The 17046-nt window shown below is 41.3% G+C and overlaps 1 protein-coding gene across 1 annotated transcript in view; it reads left to right on the forward strand.

Annotated features, from left to right (window-relative positions):
- LOC135204652 (ABC transporter F family member 4-like) overlaps nucleotides 1–16173 on the forward strand; it is a 200573-nt gene extending 184400 nt beyond the window's left edge. Inside the window, exon 10 of the mRNA XM_064234801.1 lies at nucleotides 15193–16173. Within this exon, the coding sequence (XP_064090871.1) occupies nucleotides 15193–15354 (162 nt within the window). The 3' untranslated portion in view covers nucleotides 15355–16173. The remainder of the gene's footprint in view (nucleotides 1–15192) is intronic.
- Nucleotides 16174–17046: the final 873 nt, after the last annotated feature.

A 17046-nucleotide genomic window follows, 5' to 3' on the forward strand; every position in this document is an offset into this window, starting at 1 on the left:
AAATCATTGCTTGTTTCCAGTAATAATAACAAAACGAAGTTTCTGGTTAGATTACAACGCAAATTCCAAGTATCCAAAGAGAGACATTATCCAGTAATTGATCAGAGAGAGAGAGAGAGAGAGCGAAGAGAGGAGAGAAGAGGAGAGATGAAGGAAGGAGAGAGACGAGAGATGAGAGAGAGAGATAGAGAGGAGAGAGAGAGGCATCTTCCGACGCTCCGAGTTAAGGACAGAGAAGTCGTTCGTTTTCGTTAAACGGCCTCGGACTCATGCCAGTAAATGTTTTGTTGATACTAATAATATAGCCTATTAAAGATACGTTTACTTTAATTAGTCTATATGATACGTAAATAGTAATCAACTGTTCTTGTAGCCCTCAATATTTGGCAAAATCGAAGTATCCAAAGAGAGACATTATCCAGTACGTAATTTGATCAGAGAGAGAGAGAGAGAGAGACGCTTTGGCAACAATGGTCTCGGGGGTTTTATAGCTTCCTTCTGCTTTTGATGATCGTGGATATTGTAGAAGGATTTCGACCATACTCGTTTGCCAAATCGACGATACGAACGCCACGTTCATGCTTTGCTATAATTTCATGTTTTGCTTCCATCGAAATAATTTTCTTGGGTTTTTTCTTATCACCTGCTTTGTCTTTAGCTTTGAGACCCATGGTTAATAATAAAATAGACAAAATAACACGAAAAATAGGCGCAAATACAACGAACTAAACAACGACGTGTTAACATGCAGCACCAACAAACAAACAGACTGAACGCCATTTATCGGTCGCCTATACAACTAACACTCATCGCAAAATCGTATCTCAAATATTTCGTTGTATATCAAAGCTTGTATTTTTCGCAAATTTTCTGTTATATCTCAAAACATTCGAATAGTAGGGCAATCGTATGTCAAGTTTTCCAATGTAATTTGATCAGAGAGAGAGAGAGAGAGAGAGAGAGCGAGAGAGAGAGAGAGAGAGAGAGAGAGGAGGAGAGAGAGAGAGAGAGAGAGAGAGAGACGCTTTGGCAACAATGGTCTCGGGGATTGACGTAACGTTTATTTTCTGAACAGATAGGACAGAGAAGTGTTCGTTTCATTAAACGGCCTCTGACTCATGGCAGGAAATGTTTTGTTGATACTAATATATAAGCCTATTTAAAGATACATTTACTTTAATTAGTCTATATGATACATAAATAGTAATCAGCTGTTCTTGTAGCCCTCAAGATTTTGCAAAATCACTCCAGGTTGTACATAAAACTTCAAGAATGTAGTGTCACCAGAGGATTACAATAGTTTTTACCTTCAAGAACCAGCATTCTTTTATGAAATAACTCCAGGTTTGTACATAAAACTACAGGAAACAACATGTAGTGTAACCAAAGGATTACAAGTAAGGTTTTTATAACTTTTTATTAGTTTAAGACATATTTCCAAGCGTCATTCCGGCTTACGACGATTTTCGGCTTACGACGCGTCTTCAAAGAACGGAACCCCCGCCGTCGTAACCCGTGGGGACTCGCCTGGTACATAGTGTGTACAATGCTAAATTAAAATCCCATAAAATCACAAAACAGTTTACCAATGTACATAAACACCTCAGTTCAACCTCTCTCTCTTTCTCTCTCTCTCTTTTAAGGGTAATGTAAGATGTATTTTGAATTATATTACTGTATTGTAAAGTGTTTTTGGAAGATAGACCGTTCTGTACAGTATCTTATATATATGCTCACCCCCATATTCGTAGACACTTCACCCATTCTCGGATTTCTCTTTGGACCATATCTACCTATTATTTGGTGGAAATTCGCTTATTTGTGGTATTTTTCATTTAGAAATATTCCCAAATTACTGTATTTTCATATAATTTTTGTGACTAAATGCAGGTTTTGGGATAGAACTATGTATTATATTCAGTTATAAGCATTTTTAGAAGGTTTTTCTAATGTTTGAACTATGAAAATAAGCAATTATAAGCATTTGTAGAGGGTTCTAAGTATTCGTGGATTCTAAATATTTGCGGGGGGACTGGTACACATCCCGCGAACAACAGGGTGTCCACTGTATTTTAATTTTATTTTCCAGTCTGCATTTATTGAAATGCAAAAACAAATCTCTCTCTCTCTCTCCTCTCTCTCTCTCTCTCTCTCTCTCTCTCTCTCTCTCTCTCTCTCTCTCTCTCTCTTGTATATCAGTACTGTACTGTACATATCCTTGTACTATAAATAATATCAATTACCATACCATAAACACAAAGAAAAAACGCTCAAAAATAAAAAATCTAGTAATTTTGACAGAGCTATTGTTGTCGTACTTTTTGCTTTGTCTGATGTATTGTACTATATTTCATTACAAGTTTAGTTGACTATGATTATCACACATTATATATAACAATGCACAAGAGAATATTTTATCATTGTTGGTGTTTCATCTCTAATCACTGTAAAAATATTATAAAAATAAAGTTTCATGTAGGCAACACTCAACATTCTACTCAGATACCTCGATGACTGGCTGGTTCTGGCAAGTTCTTGAGGGAAGTTGATCCAGGACTGAAACCATTGTCTTCAATTTTGTTTCAACAACCCCGGGGTTATGATAAATTTGGAGAAGTCAAACCTTGTCCTCAGCCAAAGGGAGTCTTAACATGGGGATGTTGATAGACACAGTCGCTTGAGTCTTTCCTTCAGCTCCGAAAGTAGAGAAGTCGAAGACGGTCGTGCAGTCATTCATATAGAAATAGAAACAGGCCTGCGCATCAGTCACAAGTTGTTCTAGGTCACCTGTCATCTTTGGAGACACTTGTTCCCCATGGCAGAATTCCTCTTCACTCCCCTGAGGTAGTTTTGGTCCTCGGTGAAAGATGATACTTTCTTTCTTGTCCCTCTCTCACGGGAAGTGAAATAGGATTTGGCATGGTGGCTGGACGACGGGAACCTGACAATCGGGATGCCTCTTCATGCTCCTCTTTCAGAGAGACCCTTCTCTTCTCAGACACCTCGACCGAAGGGTGGTGGGCTCATAAGGAATACCTTCTGACTTCAGGGATTTGGATTTCAGCACCAAAACCTATAGTATACAGGAGTTTGAATTAGGTAACAGGTCATTCTGTGGTTGCAATGTGCAATAGCATCATGGTGATGGCTTACGTAAACAAACAGGGGGCTAGTCTCTCACCATCTTCACATTTACAGTCCAGTTACATCACTGGGAAATAAACCATTAGTGCTTCTGTTAGCCCAGTTACATTCCATGCAAAAAGGACATAGTGGCAGACAAATTGAGTCATCAGAATCAAGTCTTGGTAACAGAGTGGTCATTGCACCAGGAGGTAGCGGAAAGGCCGTTTCTCCTTTGGGGAACACCAGCGATAGATCTGTTCGCCACCCGTTTCAACAGAAACTGGAGGTATTCCCAGTAGTTCTGGAACCTTGGACAGCATCAAAGAATGCACTTCAACATCCAAGGTACAACCTTGATGTTTACACCTTTCCACCTTTTTGCCTGATTTGTCAGGTGATCAGTAGGGTAATGACCTCCCAGAACCTCAGGTGACTTTGGTGGCTCCTTTGTGGCTGCATGCCGAATGATACCCCAACCTTCTAGCTCTGCTGACAGAAGCTTTAAGAGAGATTCCTCCTTGGCACAGTCTTTGTCAGCCCCACATTGAAAGTGATCATTAATCCATCAAGTCCTTTATCTCTTCGTGGTTGGAAACTTCCAGTATCTTGCGAGCGAGAGGCATTTCTCATAGGGCAGCATCAGAGATGTTTGGGTGTCAGGAAATTGTCATATCTGTGCATCAAGGGAAGTAGGCACTCTACTGTGATTGGTGTCGTCAACAGGGTTTCTCTCTGGTCGGAACTTCTATTCGGCAAGTAGCTTACTTTATTTTCCTATGTAGGGAAAAGCTGCTTTCTATCTCTGCCATTAACCCTTAAACGTTGAGCCGGTACTTCCGAAAGTGTCTCCCGTATGCCGGCGGTGTTCGGGAGTGAGCACTGAAGTGGAAAAAAAGTTTTTTTTTTCAAAAAATCACAGCACGCTTAGTTTTCAAGATTAAGAGTTCATTTTTGGCTCCTTTTTTGTCGTTGCCTGAAGTTTAGTATGCAACCATCAGAAATGAAAAAAATATCATTATCATATATAAATATTGGAATATATGACGGTGCGAAAAAAATTTCATATATAATTGTATACAAATCGCGCTGTGAGCAAAACGGTTAAAGCTAATGAGTTCATTTTTTTTCGTTGTATTGTACACTAAATTGCAATGATTTTGGTATATAACAAATTGTAAAACGATCAAAGCAACACGGAGAAAATATTATCACAATATGATGGATGAATTCGTAACGCGCGGACATAAAAAAAAAAGTTTTTCAAAAATTTCACCATATATCGAAAAGGTAAGTTGATTGAATATTACTATACTGTAAGTATTGTAGCTTACAATTGCAGTTTTCAACCATTTCGGTCGAATTAAAGTTGACAGAAGGTCGAATTTTTTCTATTTATTGTGATTTATATGAAAATATATTTCAAAACTGATAAAAGCTACAACCATGAGATATTTTTTGCTGTATTCTACATTAAATTGTGCACATTTTCATATATAAAACTTTATGTTACGGCTAATATAAAACGGTGCAAACATTACGACAAACTGACAAAAGAATTTCCGATTTTTTCGGCAGTTACCACGAGGACGTAAGGAAAAGGTGTTTTTCAAAAATTCACCATAAATCAAAATATTGTGCTAGAGACTTCCAATTTGTTGCAAAATGAAGGTAAATGATTAAATATTACTAGAATGTAAAAGTTTAAGCTTACAATTGCGTTTTGAGACCATTTCGGTTGAGTCAAAGTTGACTGAAGGTTGAAATTTTGGCACTTATCATTATTTATATGAAAATATTTCAAAACTGATAAAAGCTACAAACATAGGTGGTTTTTTGTTGTATTCTACATGAAATTGTGCACATTTTTCATATAAAATAAAACTTTATGTAACGGCTAATATAAAAAGGTGCAAACATTACGACAAACGGACGAATGAATTTCTGATTTTTTCAGCAGTTACCATGCAGCCGTAAGGAAAAAGTTTTTTTTTCAAAAATTCACCATAAATCAAAATATTATGCTAGAGACTTCCAATTTGTTGCAAAATGATTGAATATTACTAAAATGTAAGAGTTTTGGCTTACAATAGCGTTTTTCGACCATTTCGGTCCAGTCAAAGTTGACCGGAAGGTTGAAATTTTGGCACTTACAGTGATTTATATGAAAATTTTTCAAAACTGATAAAAGCTACAACCATGGGTTGTTTATTGTTATATTCTGCATGAAATTGCGTACTTTTCATATATAAAACTTTATGAACGGCTAATATAAAACTGTGCAAACATTACGACAATCTGACGAAAGAATTTCTGATTTTTTCGGCAGAGTTACCACGCTGATGTAAGGAAAAAGTTTTTTCAAAAATTCACCATAAATCTAAATATTATGTTAGAGACTTCCAATTTGTTGCAAAATGAAGGTAAATGATTGAATATTACTAGAATGGAAGAGTTTTAGCTTACAATTGCGTTTTTCAACCATTTCTGTGAGTCAAAGTTTGCCAAAGGTTGAAATTTTGGCACTTATCGTTATTTATATGAAACTGATAAAAGTTACAACCATGGGTTGTTTTTTGTTGTATTCTACATAAAATTTCGCACATTTTCATATATAAAACTTTATGTAATGGCTAATATAAAACGGTGCAAACATTATGAGAAACTGACGAAAGAATTTCTGATTTTTTCGGCGGAGTTACTGCGTGGATGTAAGGAAAAAGTTTTTTCAAAAATTCACCATAAATCAAAATATTGTGCTAGAGACTTCCAATTTGTTGCAAGATGAAGGCAAATGATTAAATATTACTTGAATGTAAGAGGTTTTAGCTTACAATTGCGTTTTGAGACCATTTCGGTCAAGTCAAAGTTGACTGAAGGTTGAAATTTTGGCACTTATCGTGATTTATATGAAAATATTTCAAAACTGATAAAAGCTACAACCATGAGTTGTTTTTTGTTGTATTCTACATGAAATTGCACACATTTTAATATATAAAATTCTATGTAACTGCTAATATAAAATGGTGCAAAAATTACGACAAAGTGGCGAAAGAATTTCTGAGATGTGTCGCTGATGCTTTTTAGTGCGAGAAGAAAGAAATTCGCGTATGCGCGCCTGGGTAACGCTTGTAAACAAAACAACAGCTTGATCCGTGAATTCCCAGCATCCCTCAAGGCGCGTGATTTAAAATTTTTCGCAAAGTAGGCTATAACTATTTTTCCGTGAATATTTAATAAAACTTTTTTAGTCACGTATTATATGTCCGATAGGCGTTTAAGGGTTAAGGGCCAAAGGACTGCTTTAGGGCTAGTTCTTCATCTGAAAGAAATGGATCTTTATTCCTCGTGACAGATTACTATGCTCTTACAAAGCTTTGAACAATCCTGTCCACCTAGGGAACTCAAGCCTCCTAACTGGGATTTGATGCTGGTCTTTAGCAGCCTTGCTTGCTGGATTCTTCGGATAGATCTTTAACCCACAAGTCCCTTGCAGATTTTGTAGGTGATGATTCAAGTTAGGTGCTCATATGTCTAGCTCGGGCACTATGCTACTATCTAAAAAGAATTTGATACCTTACACCTGGAAGTCAAAAGCCTTTTGTTAGTACTGAGCTAAATTTAAGGATGGCCAAATTTAAAAGAAAAACTAAAAAAACTCATCAGTGGAAAGAGAAAGTTATGTATATTCAAATGGTATAAGCAAAAAAAAAAAAATGTATCTTCCATGGAAAGTTGTAAGTGAATATTTCTCACCCCTTGCAGGCCTCTTTTTTCCCTGTTGGAAAGTCGTAAAAAATACGGTAATTTTTAACAAAGTTATGAGAGTTCTTTCTTTAGTATTTTTTTTTTTCTTTTATTTTTGTCTAGTTCAAATTACAGCTCAAACCATATCATAAAATATAAGAAATAAAACCAGGAACAAATTCCTAGCATATTTACTGTAAAATATGTACAATGCATCCTTGGAGGGGAAATTGTGACGACATTCCCCCCTTACTACCTCGAGCAAGTCTGAGGGTTCCTCAGCTCACTCACACTCTTATTGGGTGATCTGAAGAGTTGTCAATAGTGATATATGGTACCAGGAACATTTTTCCCGCAAAATTCGTTCAAACTGTTTGGTGCCAAATCTAGATTGCATATCTACAATACCCATCCACTGCCCCGAAGCTGTATGTAATTGTATATACTTATACGTATAGGGTTTTTTCACCACTGAAATGTGCCAAGTTCCGTTATCAGCACCATAATCTGTTATAAGCTCCTTAAGCGCCATAATCGCCAATTGTTCATGCGCAAACAAACCTGAGGTCTTAACAATAGGATAATTTCTAGCGCCTAGCTCTAGCTGAATCCGGTTAAAAAGCAGATTAAAGTAAGGAATATTGTGATATCATGTGATATCGATTCGTTGTTGGGAGTATCGGTAGGCCCTCAGGCTGATTTTTGTAATGTCTTCCCTTCTTCTTTGGGAGTTGATTCCCGGGAAGGGGGAGGCTTTTTCATCTTTTTCATATATACCGGAGTTGGAGGCGTCCAAGATGGCAACGATTTGGCGGAAGACGCTCGGGGTAGGGGTTCCCCCCGTCCTTGGAGGGGTTGCTAGCGCACGTTTATGGAGGAGCTCGCTACCCCCGCCTCATCCTCAGGCTAGGCCAGGACCTCCCCCCTCCTCCTGGCCTCGTCTTCCCCGTATGGGTAGCCAAGGTATCATCCAGTCTGGTATTGCTCCACCAGTGACTGTTGCCGCTTCTTCGAGTTGGAGGGAAGCCATAGCGTCAGCCCGTTAATGATGTCATGGGATCAGTTGTTTAGTATTCCTTCGCCAGTGGTGTCTGCTTCCCCTTCGGACCGAGGGGAAGCCATGATGTCATCACCACTTGTGACATCACTTCCATCAATGACATCACTAACAATCATCTCTTCTGCACTTCCTCTCGCAGCCGTGATGTCATCTCTCCTGCCCAGTTCGCTACACCTCCCTTCCATATCATCGGAGCCTTCTCTTGCAGATTAGTCTGAGGCTATATGCCCGGCGGTGCTTAAGAGATTGGACTCTGTTTTGGATGATAAGTTGGCTGCCTTGTCGGCTGGGAGGACTGGAAGGAAATGTGTTGCATCGTCCCCGCCTCCCGTGAAAAGATCGCGTAAGAAACCAGTGCTGGCTTCCTCTCCTTCTTCCCCCTCTACGCCATGTCGGCATATCAAGCGTTGGAAGGCTAAGGACTTGCTCTTTCTTCACCTACGAGGGAGGAACAATGCGGATGTGTTCTCAAGAGTGTTGGTGTTTTGGATAGTGTTAGTGTATCTTCCCGTGTGCAATCTGCAGTGGCTGCTTCATCCTCTCAATCGGATCACAAGCGTCTTGCAGCACATCGCGAGCGTCTTGCAGCCTCCCCTGTCCGTGCACATGATGCAAGTGCTCCTACTTCTCCAGGGCCTATTCGTCGCTGTAAGGATCTCAAGGCGCCTGTTAAGAGGTTGAAGGTGGTGAGTACGGAGTTGGTACAACAGGAGTGTTTGCCTGCCCCTCTCCCTGGTGCTTCCAAGAGTTCGACTCTGGGGGATTCTTCTTTGATCTTGAGTGTTTGGGATTCCTCTCCAACACACGTTCATACATCGGCCACGCCCGTGACCATTCACGGACATGTTGAAGAGTCATCTGTTGGAGGAGTGCGTAGTGATGTTCCTAGTGTTGTAGTGGGTTCGTCGCCGGAGCCGGCGCGTCGACCCAGCCCAGACAGGTTAGTTGGTTTTTTTGGGCTGTTTGGCTGCTGATCCTTCCGTTAATTGTAATGAGGAAGGTGCCTTAGAGAAGCCTACACATTCTTCTCGTCATCAGTCTCGTTGCCGGAGCAGGAGGAGGGAGACACTCAAGAGTTTTTGTCTTCCTTTTCGGAAGTTGTCAATCTCATTCGTGGGTTCAACAATTTAGAAAGTAGGACTCAGGCTCGGTCATCTTACACTCCTTCTTGCTTGGAAGCCTTGCTGGGAGCTACGCAGGACCCCAAATCATCTTTTCAGCTTCCCTTGTTGGGGCACGTCCAATCGGTCTTGCAGAAGGTTAACACCTCTGTTTCGGACCGGGACGGTTCGCTTTGCTCTAGGGCCTCTACCAAACTACTACCCCCGCCTCTCATGAGACATAGGAAGTACTATGTTATGAACTCTGCATTTTTTATGTTGTGCCATCTTAACCAGATGTCATTCGCCTGAAGCCGGGATTGACTTTAGAGCAGGTGAGGTCGGTGGCTCCGTCCTTGTCTCCGCAAGATGCCTCGGCATTGGAATCTACTGCAGCCTCCATGTTGCAGACGGTTTCTTGGCTGGACTTCTGGTCTATGGTCATTGCAAGATAGCTTCTGACAGGTCCCAGAGTGGTTGGCGAGTGGATCCTCGCTTGCCAGTCTGTTGCAGTCCGAAGGTAAGGCTTTTTCATATATGGCTCACCTCAGTGTTAATTTATGGGCTAACCTTCTTTTGATTTAAAAGAGATCGTTTGACAGGGAGTCCTGCTGGCATTGAGAAATGGAGATCTGTTGGAGTCCCAATTTTTGTTTCTTCGGACCGAGCTCGAAAATGCGAAAGACCGGCGCCGGGCTGACACCAAAGACAATAGTTCACCAGGTCGTGTCTAAGTTGGAGTCTCATCCTCGGAGATGTCCAGCTCCTCCTCCTCCCCCTGTCCAGCAGTAGTCAAGAAGATCATCGCCTGGTAGGCCTTCGAGGAATTTGATTTTGGCAGGGCCTTCCTGTTCGACTCAGCCTAGGTCAGAGGACCAACGTCCCTTTCGCTCTCGTTCCTTTGAGCCAAGAAGGGGCCCAAGGGGCAGAGGTAAAGGGGGCCATCGGTAGGTTAGGTGGCTCTCCCTCTCCTGCGCCACAGGTGGGAGGTTGCCTGGCGGGCCATTGGGCCAAGTGGCAGAGTTATGGGGCAGAGAGGTGGGTGGTAGATGTCCTTCGGGTGGGGTACCTACTGCCATTTGACTTCTCTCCTCCTCTGTCGGACAAGCAACAAAGCTCAGGAAGGCGTATCCTTCCAGATTCTCTGAAGTTCCTTGGCTCTTCGGGAAGAAGTGCAGAAGATGCTAGACAAGGATGCGATAGAGGAGTTGGTGCGTCCATCTCCGGGGCTTTTTACCCAGTCACATCTTCTTGGTGCCCAAGGCGTCGGGAGGATGGAGACCTGTGATTGACTTATCCACCTTGAGTCACTTCATCAGGAAGACGTGGTTCAAGATGGAGACCCTGCGTTCAGTGTTGGCAGATGTGAGGGAAGGCGACTTCATGCTGTCGATAGACTTAAGGGACGCATACTTCCAAATCCCTATTCATCCGACGTCCAGGAAGTTCCTTCGTTTCTCTCTTGGGGACAAAGTCTTAGAGTTCAAAGTCCTATGCTTCGGGATGACAACAGCCCCTTAAGTGTTCACAAGGATCTTCTCTCTCTTGTCAAGTTGGGCCCATGCTCAGGAGATCTGTTTGCTGAGGTACCTAGACGATTGGTTGGTCTTGGCAGTTTCCAGGGAAAAGCTGCAGCAGGACAAGGATCATCTACTTCAATTCTGTCTTGAACTGGGCATCGTAGTCAACCAGGAAAAGTTGAACCTCGTACCCAGTCAAAGGATTCTCTACCTGGGCATGGTCAATACGACAGTTGCAAAAGTTTTTCCGTCGGATCAGAGATTGGAGAAGTTGCGAGTGGTGGCGCACGACTTCCTGTCGGAACACATCAGTCAGCTTATCAGTGGCAGGTTCTTCTGGGAGTGTTGTCCTCCCTGGGGAAGCTGGTCCCTCATGGGCGTTTTCATCTTCGGTCTCTGCAATGGAGATGGAGAATTCTGGTCTCCAGCGGGGGACTCACCCCTGTTAAAGGTTCCTCTGTCTCTGGAACTGAGAGAAGACCTTCATAGGTGGTTGGACGACCGGAATCTTTCGAAGGGTGTCCCTCTGCGTTTTCTTCCACCGGACTTCCTTCTGTTCTCATACACCTCCCTCGCAGGTTCGGGGGCTCATTTAGGCAGCCTAATTGCTTCAGGCATTTGGAGTTTGGAGGACAAAAAGCAACATATCAACGTCATGGAGTTGAAGGCGGCTTTCCTGGGTCTGAAGGAGTTTCGGGAGAAGGTAGGTCATGCTGTTGTTCTCATGTTGGACAACACCATGTTGGTAGCCTATGTGAACAAGCAGGGAGGCCTGGTTTTTCGTCAACTTCATACCTTGACCGTCGAGGTTCACCAGTGGGCAGTCAGCAATTCGGTAGAGCTCTCAGCCAGGTATATCCGAGGCAAACGGAATGTGGTCGCAGACAAACTCAGTCTTCGGGATCAGATCCTAGGCACAGAGTGGTCCCTTCATCAAGTGGTAGCAGACAAACTTCCAGGTTTGGGGGAGGCCAATGCTGGACCTTTTTGCGACTCGGATCAACAGGAAGCTGGAGATATTCTGTTCAGTGGTCCCAGATCCTTTAGCGTTAGCAGAGGATGCATTCCAACTTCCCTGGGACAACCTGGAGGTGAATGCTTTCCTTCCATTTTGTTTGATCCTTCAAGTTCTGAACAGGCTAATAAGTTTACAGGGTCTCAGGATGACTTTGGTAGCCCCTCTGTGGCCTCAAGTGGAATGGTTCCCAGATCTGTTGTCGTTGTTGTCGGAAGTTCCAAGGGAAATTCTCCCTTGGCGGCATCTCCAGTGTCAGCCGCTTGCGAAAAGGTTCCACCAGTCAGTAGAATCCCTGTCTCTTCACGGTTGGATGCTATTAAGTATCTCCTCCGAGTGAGAGGCTTTTCTCAGAGAACAGCAGGACATATTTCCAGCAGTCTCAGAAAGTCAACCTCCGCGGTTTACCTAGGCAAATGGGCGATCTACTGTGATTGGTGCCATAAATGGGGTTTTTCTCCACTCACAACCTCTATTCCGCGAATAGCAGACTTTTTAACCTTCCTCAGAGACGAGAAATGTTTGTCCGTTTCTGCTATTAGAGGCTACAGGGCAGCCCTGAGTTTGGTGTTACGCCTTAGAGGTATCACATCTCTTCCTGGGAACTTAACTTTGCTAGTTAAGGGGTTTGAGCTGCCGAGTTGTCCTAGGGAGCTCAAGCCTCTGACGTGGGATGTTTCCTTGGTTCTCAAGAGCTTCACTAAGAGTCCATATAAGCCCTTGCGTCGCTCGTCTGACAGTTTTCCTTCTGGACCTTGACGCTCAAGACAGTTTTCCTTCTGGCCTTGGCATCTTGCAAGAGGGTAGGAGAGCTCCACAGTCTGAGCTATGATGTGAAGCACACCAGAGGTTGGGGGTTGGTGTCCTTCGAATTTGTCCCGGAATTCGTGGCCAAGATCCAAAATCCCTCTGTGCACTATGACATGTTCACTTCGTTTTCCATTCCATTACTGAATGACTTTGTGGGTGATGATGCTCAAGAGCTTTTGTTGTGCCCTGTCCAGGCCCTGTGTTGCTATCTTAAAAGGACTCGGCACCTTAGACCAGGCTGCCGCAGACTTTTTGTTAGCACAGGCTGTATGAAGAAAGAGGTGTCTAAGAATACTATCTCTTTTTGGATACGGGAAGCCATCAGACAGGCATACTTCGCTCTTGATGATTCCACCACCACGTCTGTGCAGGCTAGAGCGCATGACATAGGGGTATTGGTTGTTCTCTGGCTTTCAAAAAGAACTTGGCTGTACATAGAGTGCTGAGCGCTGGTACTTTTGGTTACCCATGTTCACCTCTTTCTATCTTTAGGATGTTGCCCACAGATCTGCCAACACGTTTTCCCTGGGTCCTGTGGTGGCTGCCCAACAGGTTGTGTAACTCATAGTTGCCCTTAACAGGGCACCTTTGTATCTTACCTAAGATGATTTGTGTGGATGAGAAAATGAGTGAGTTGGCTGGTCTCCTTTCTCTTGTACCTTTCCTTCTTCCTTTTGGGTGGGTTAAGGAATAGACACGTCATTCGCTGGACTGCTCTGATACAGGTGAGTAAGGTAGTCATACTGATAGTATGGTCGCTTAATATACAAATATCAAACCCTCTATTCGGTAGCATATGTTCCACTCCTTGGCAAGGAAGAGTTGAGCATAGTACAAACCCTGGTGTGTTGGTTTGCTATTGGACAGTCAAAGTTTGTCTTTGGTTCCCTATACAATGGTTCTCCCATATTTCATTGTACATCACCCAGGGTCTGAGTGGTTGGATATCAATTTATCTAGCTTTTCAATGGGCTTCAGTCCCTCTCCAGAACTCATTTCTTCTGGAAGCTGGACTGGTGGGTATGCCCCCATCCAGTTTAGGATGTCTTGTACCTCCCTCCAAGTATGAGTCCATCCTATTGTTAGGACCGAAGGTTTGTTCGCGTATGAACAAATGACAAATTTTTTAAGACATTTTGTATTTTTCATAGCTACAAACCTGAGGTCTTAACTACTGCCTGCCTCTAGCTGCCCCTCTGTTTGTTAAGACATCCTGAGTTTGGAAAGACTGATGCGTTGGTGTAGGTGCATGATCTTTGACCACTCTTCACCCGATCTATGCATGAGTTGCCAGATATCGCAAGATTCCTTGCTTTCATCTGCTTTTTAACCAGATCCAGCTAGTCGCTAGAAATGATCCTATTGATAAGACCTCAGGTTTTTAGCTATGAAAAATACAGATTGTCTTAGAAATTTTGTCATTTTTTGGTTATTGGCAATTTTCGCTTAACAACAAGCTGTCAGAATGGAAACTCCCCCCCGCCACCCATAACTGGGGACTGCCTGCATTCTTAAAGAATTAAAGTCACGAGCTCAAACAAATTTTGACTTCACTGTGTATCATTAGGTGGTATTGTTAGTCCTGACCCCATAGGTACTGCAGCCATAAACCAGGGGTCTTTGTAATGGGTGGGTATGCTGACTATCACTGGGGAAGGTGCGAGAAGACTGCAACCATACCCAATATGCTTAGGGAAGTCATTACAGAACTTCACCCTAAAAACATAAGTTCTTCTTTAGTTTCTTGTTACCAAACCTTTTGGCTTGATCTCGGAACAGAAATGTTTGTTTTTCTCTGGGTTGGTGAGATTAAAATTTTGAGAACTTAAGCCTTTTGTCACCTGTCAATTTCTTTAGAAGTCTCCTTGAGGATGAAAACAAGCGACTATGCTAGGAAAAACCTGTTTTTGGTAGTTGTTGTTGAGTCCTCAAAATCCTCCCACTTCCCTGACGAAAATGGATTTGGGCAAGTTATCATCCTTCTTTCACCAACAGAGTAATGGTTCATTGTCTTTTAACCTGCCGGGTTGTAAACAAGATGGGTAACTCTCATGAGCACCAGTCACTTCTTCCAGATTTTGACGTGGGAAAAACTGCGCTCAGCGTCATTGGAGATGAGAGAACATGCCCTCTTGTCTTTGAGTCTATTATACTCTATCATGTGTCATAGTGTTTATCATTGTGACACAATACCTGGCTACGAGACCAGGCTAAAAGATACTTCTTTGATATTAGTCTAGTCACCATGGAAAGTGCTGGCACACCATGGAAGGTAACTCCTTGAGGACTCAACAGTGACTACCAAAAATAGGTTTTTTCTATGTCAAAACCTGTTTTTTAATCAACTTTTATTTTTCTAACATACAAACCTGAGGCCTTTACATTAACAGCCCACTTCACCCACCCCTCATTCAGTTTTTCTTGGGCTGCAAGATCACTGGGACGTCAAGAGATGAGATGGGGCGAAGTGAGGAAGCCCCTTCCACTCTTGGTCCCACCAATTTTTTTCATAACAGGTTTCCAGCAGCGCAGAAGAAATTCCTAATATTTGCAAGATTGCATCTTTTCATTTGAGTTTTTTTTAACTTTTGAATTTGAATTATAGAAAAATTTTTGGAACTTTGGAAAATTGCATTAGAAAACATTTCCGTATTTCATCGCACCCTTCCCTGTTTGGTTCCTTGTGTTAAGTTCTTAACAGGTTTTCCCATTTGTAAGGGATAGGTTTTAAACAGTCCTTGTTTACTGTAAATGAAGTCCTGTGAAAAAGACACTACATATTATGGCAATGACTTACTGTAATTGACTCCTTTTCAGAACCATCCTGATGCCCCACATTCATCAGACAGCTGTGATTCTTCAGATGCAGGCAAGAAGGTGCTCCTCATCACCTTGGACGAGGGTGATGACCCCCCCGCCCCCCCCCCCATCTCAACAGATGTCTTCTCAGACAACATTACGTGGCAACAGCAGTTTTAATAATCATAAAGTTTTAGTGTAAGCTGAAAATGTCACATAACTCATTATCATTCATCTTCTGCATATGTACATATCCATGTCAAGATTTATTTAATGTGCACTTTGTTTATTTATGGTAAAGATGTTATACTGAAGTAAATGGTTGAATCCAGTGATTATTTAAAACTTGTAAATTTCTATGCTATGTTTTCTATACTAATTTTTTAACCATAAATAATTTTTAGGTATTTTGTATATGCATAATTCTTAATGAAGTTATGAGCAAATTTGTTGTTCAGTGTATTTTCACTTTTCTTTGAATTTACAGCTTTGTTATTTTCTATTCAAAGATTAAGAACCCTTAATTCAATAGACTGTTTTTGGGGTGATACATCAGAAAGTCTTTTTGAAGAATATTAAAGGCCATAATAAATCATGAAAGATATTCTAACTTACTTTGAAATAAGTAGAGCATTTCAAATGACAAGGGATCACATAGCCTAAAGTTAATTGAAATGTATTAACCTAATCATAGCTTAAGTTCTATACTGTGACACCCAGGTCATTTCACTCATTCAGAATGACATTTAAGACGTTACATTGCGTTGTGTACATTAATGAGTAATATAAATGATATTAACCCTTAAACGCCGACTGGACGTATTTTACGTCGACATACAAAAGTTTTTTTTAAAATTAGCGGAAAAATACGTATAGGCTTACCACCCGAAAACTTTTGAATCACGCGCCTTGGGGGATGCTGGGAGTTCACGGATCAAGGTGTTGTTTTGTTTACAATCGTTACGCAGGCGCGCAAGCGCGAATTTCTTTCTTGCCCCACTAAAAGTATCGGTGACACATCTCGGAAATTATTTCGTCCACTTTGACATAATTTTATACCATTTTAAATTAGCCATTACATGGAGTAGTATTATATATGAAAATGTGCGCATTTTTGTGTAGAATACAACCAAAAAATACTCATGATTGTAGCTTTTATCAGTTTTGAGATATTTTCATATAAACACCAAGTGCCAAAATTTGCAACCAAACCTTCGGTCAACTTTGACTCTAACCCGAAATGGTCGAAAACGCAATTGTAAGCTAAAACTCTTATATTTTAGTAATATTCAATCATTTACCCTCATTTTGCAACAAATTTGAAGTCTCTACCACAATATTTCGATTTATGGTGAATTTGTGAAAAAATGTTTTCCTTACGTCTGCGCGGTAACTCTTCCGAAAAAAATCATACGTGGCGATTGAGGTAATGTTTGCACCATTTTCAATTAGCCGTTACATAAAGTTTTATATATGGAAATGTGCACAATTTCATGCACAATACAACTAAAAACAACCCATGGTTGTAGCTTTTATAATTTTTGCAATATTTTCATATAAAAAATGATAAGTGACACATTTTCAACTTTTGTCAACTTTGACTACCGAAATGGTAAAAAAAATTAAAAAAAAAAAAAAACGCAATTGTAAGCTAAAAAATTCTTATATTCTAGTAACTATTCAATACATTTACCTTCATTTTTGCAACAAATTGGAAAGTCTCTAGCACAATATTTCGATTTATGGTGAATTTATGAAAAAAAAAAAATCAAAAAAAAAAAAAATTTTCCTTACTTCCGCAGGGTAACTCTTCCGAAAAAAATCATACATGTGATTGTGGTAATGTTTGCACCATTTTAAATTAGCCGTTAC

This window comes from Macrobrachium nipponense, chromosome 47 (genome assembly GCF_015104395.2).
Source record: "Macrobrachium nipponense isolate FS-2020 chromosome 47, ASM1510439v2, whole genome shotgun sequence".
Lineage (NCBI taxonomy): Eukaryota > Metazoa > Arthropoda > Malacostraca > Decapoda > Palaemonidae > Macrobrachium > Macrobrachium nipponense.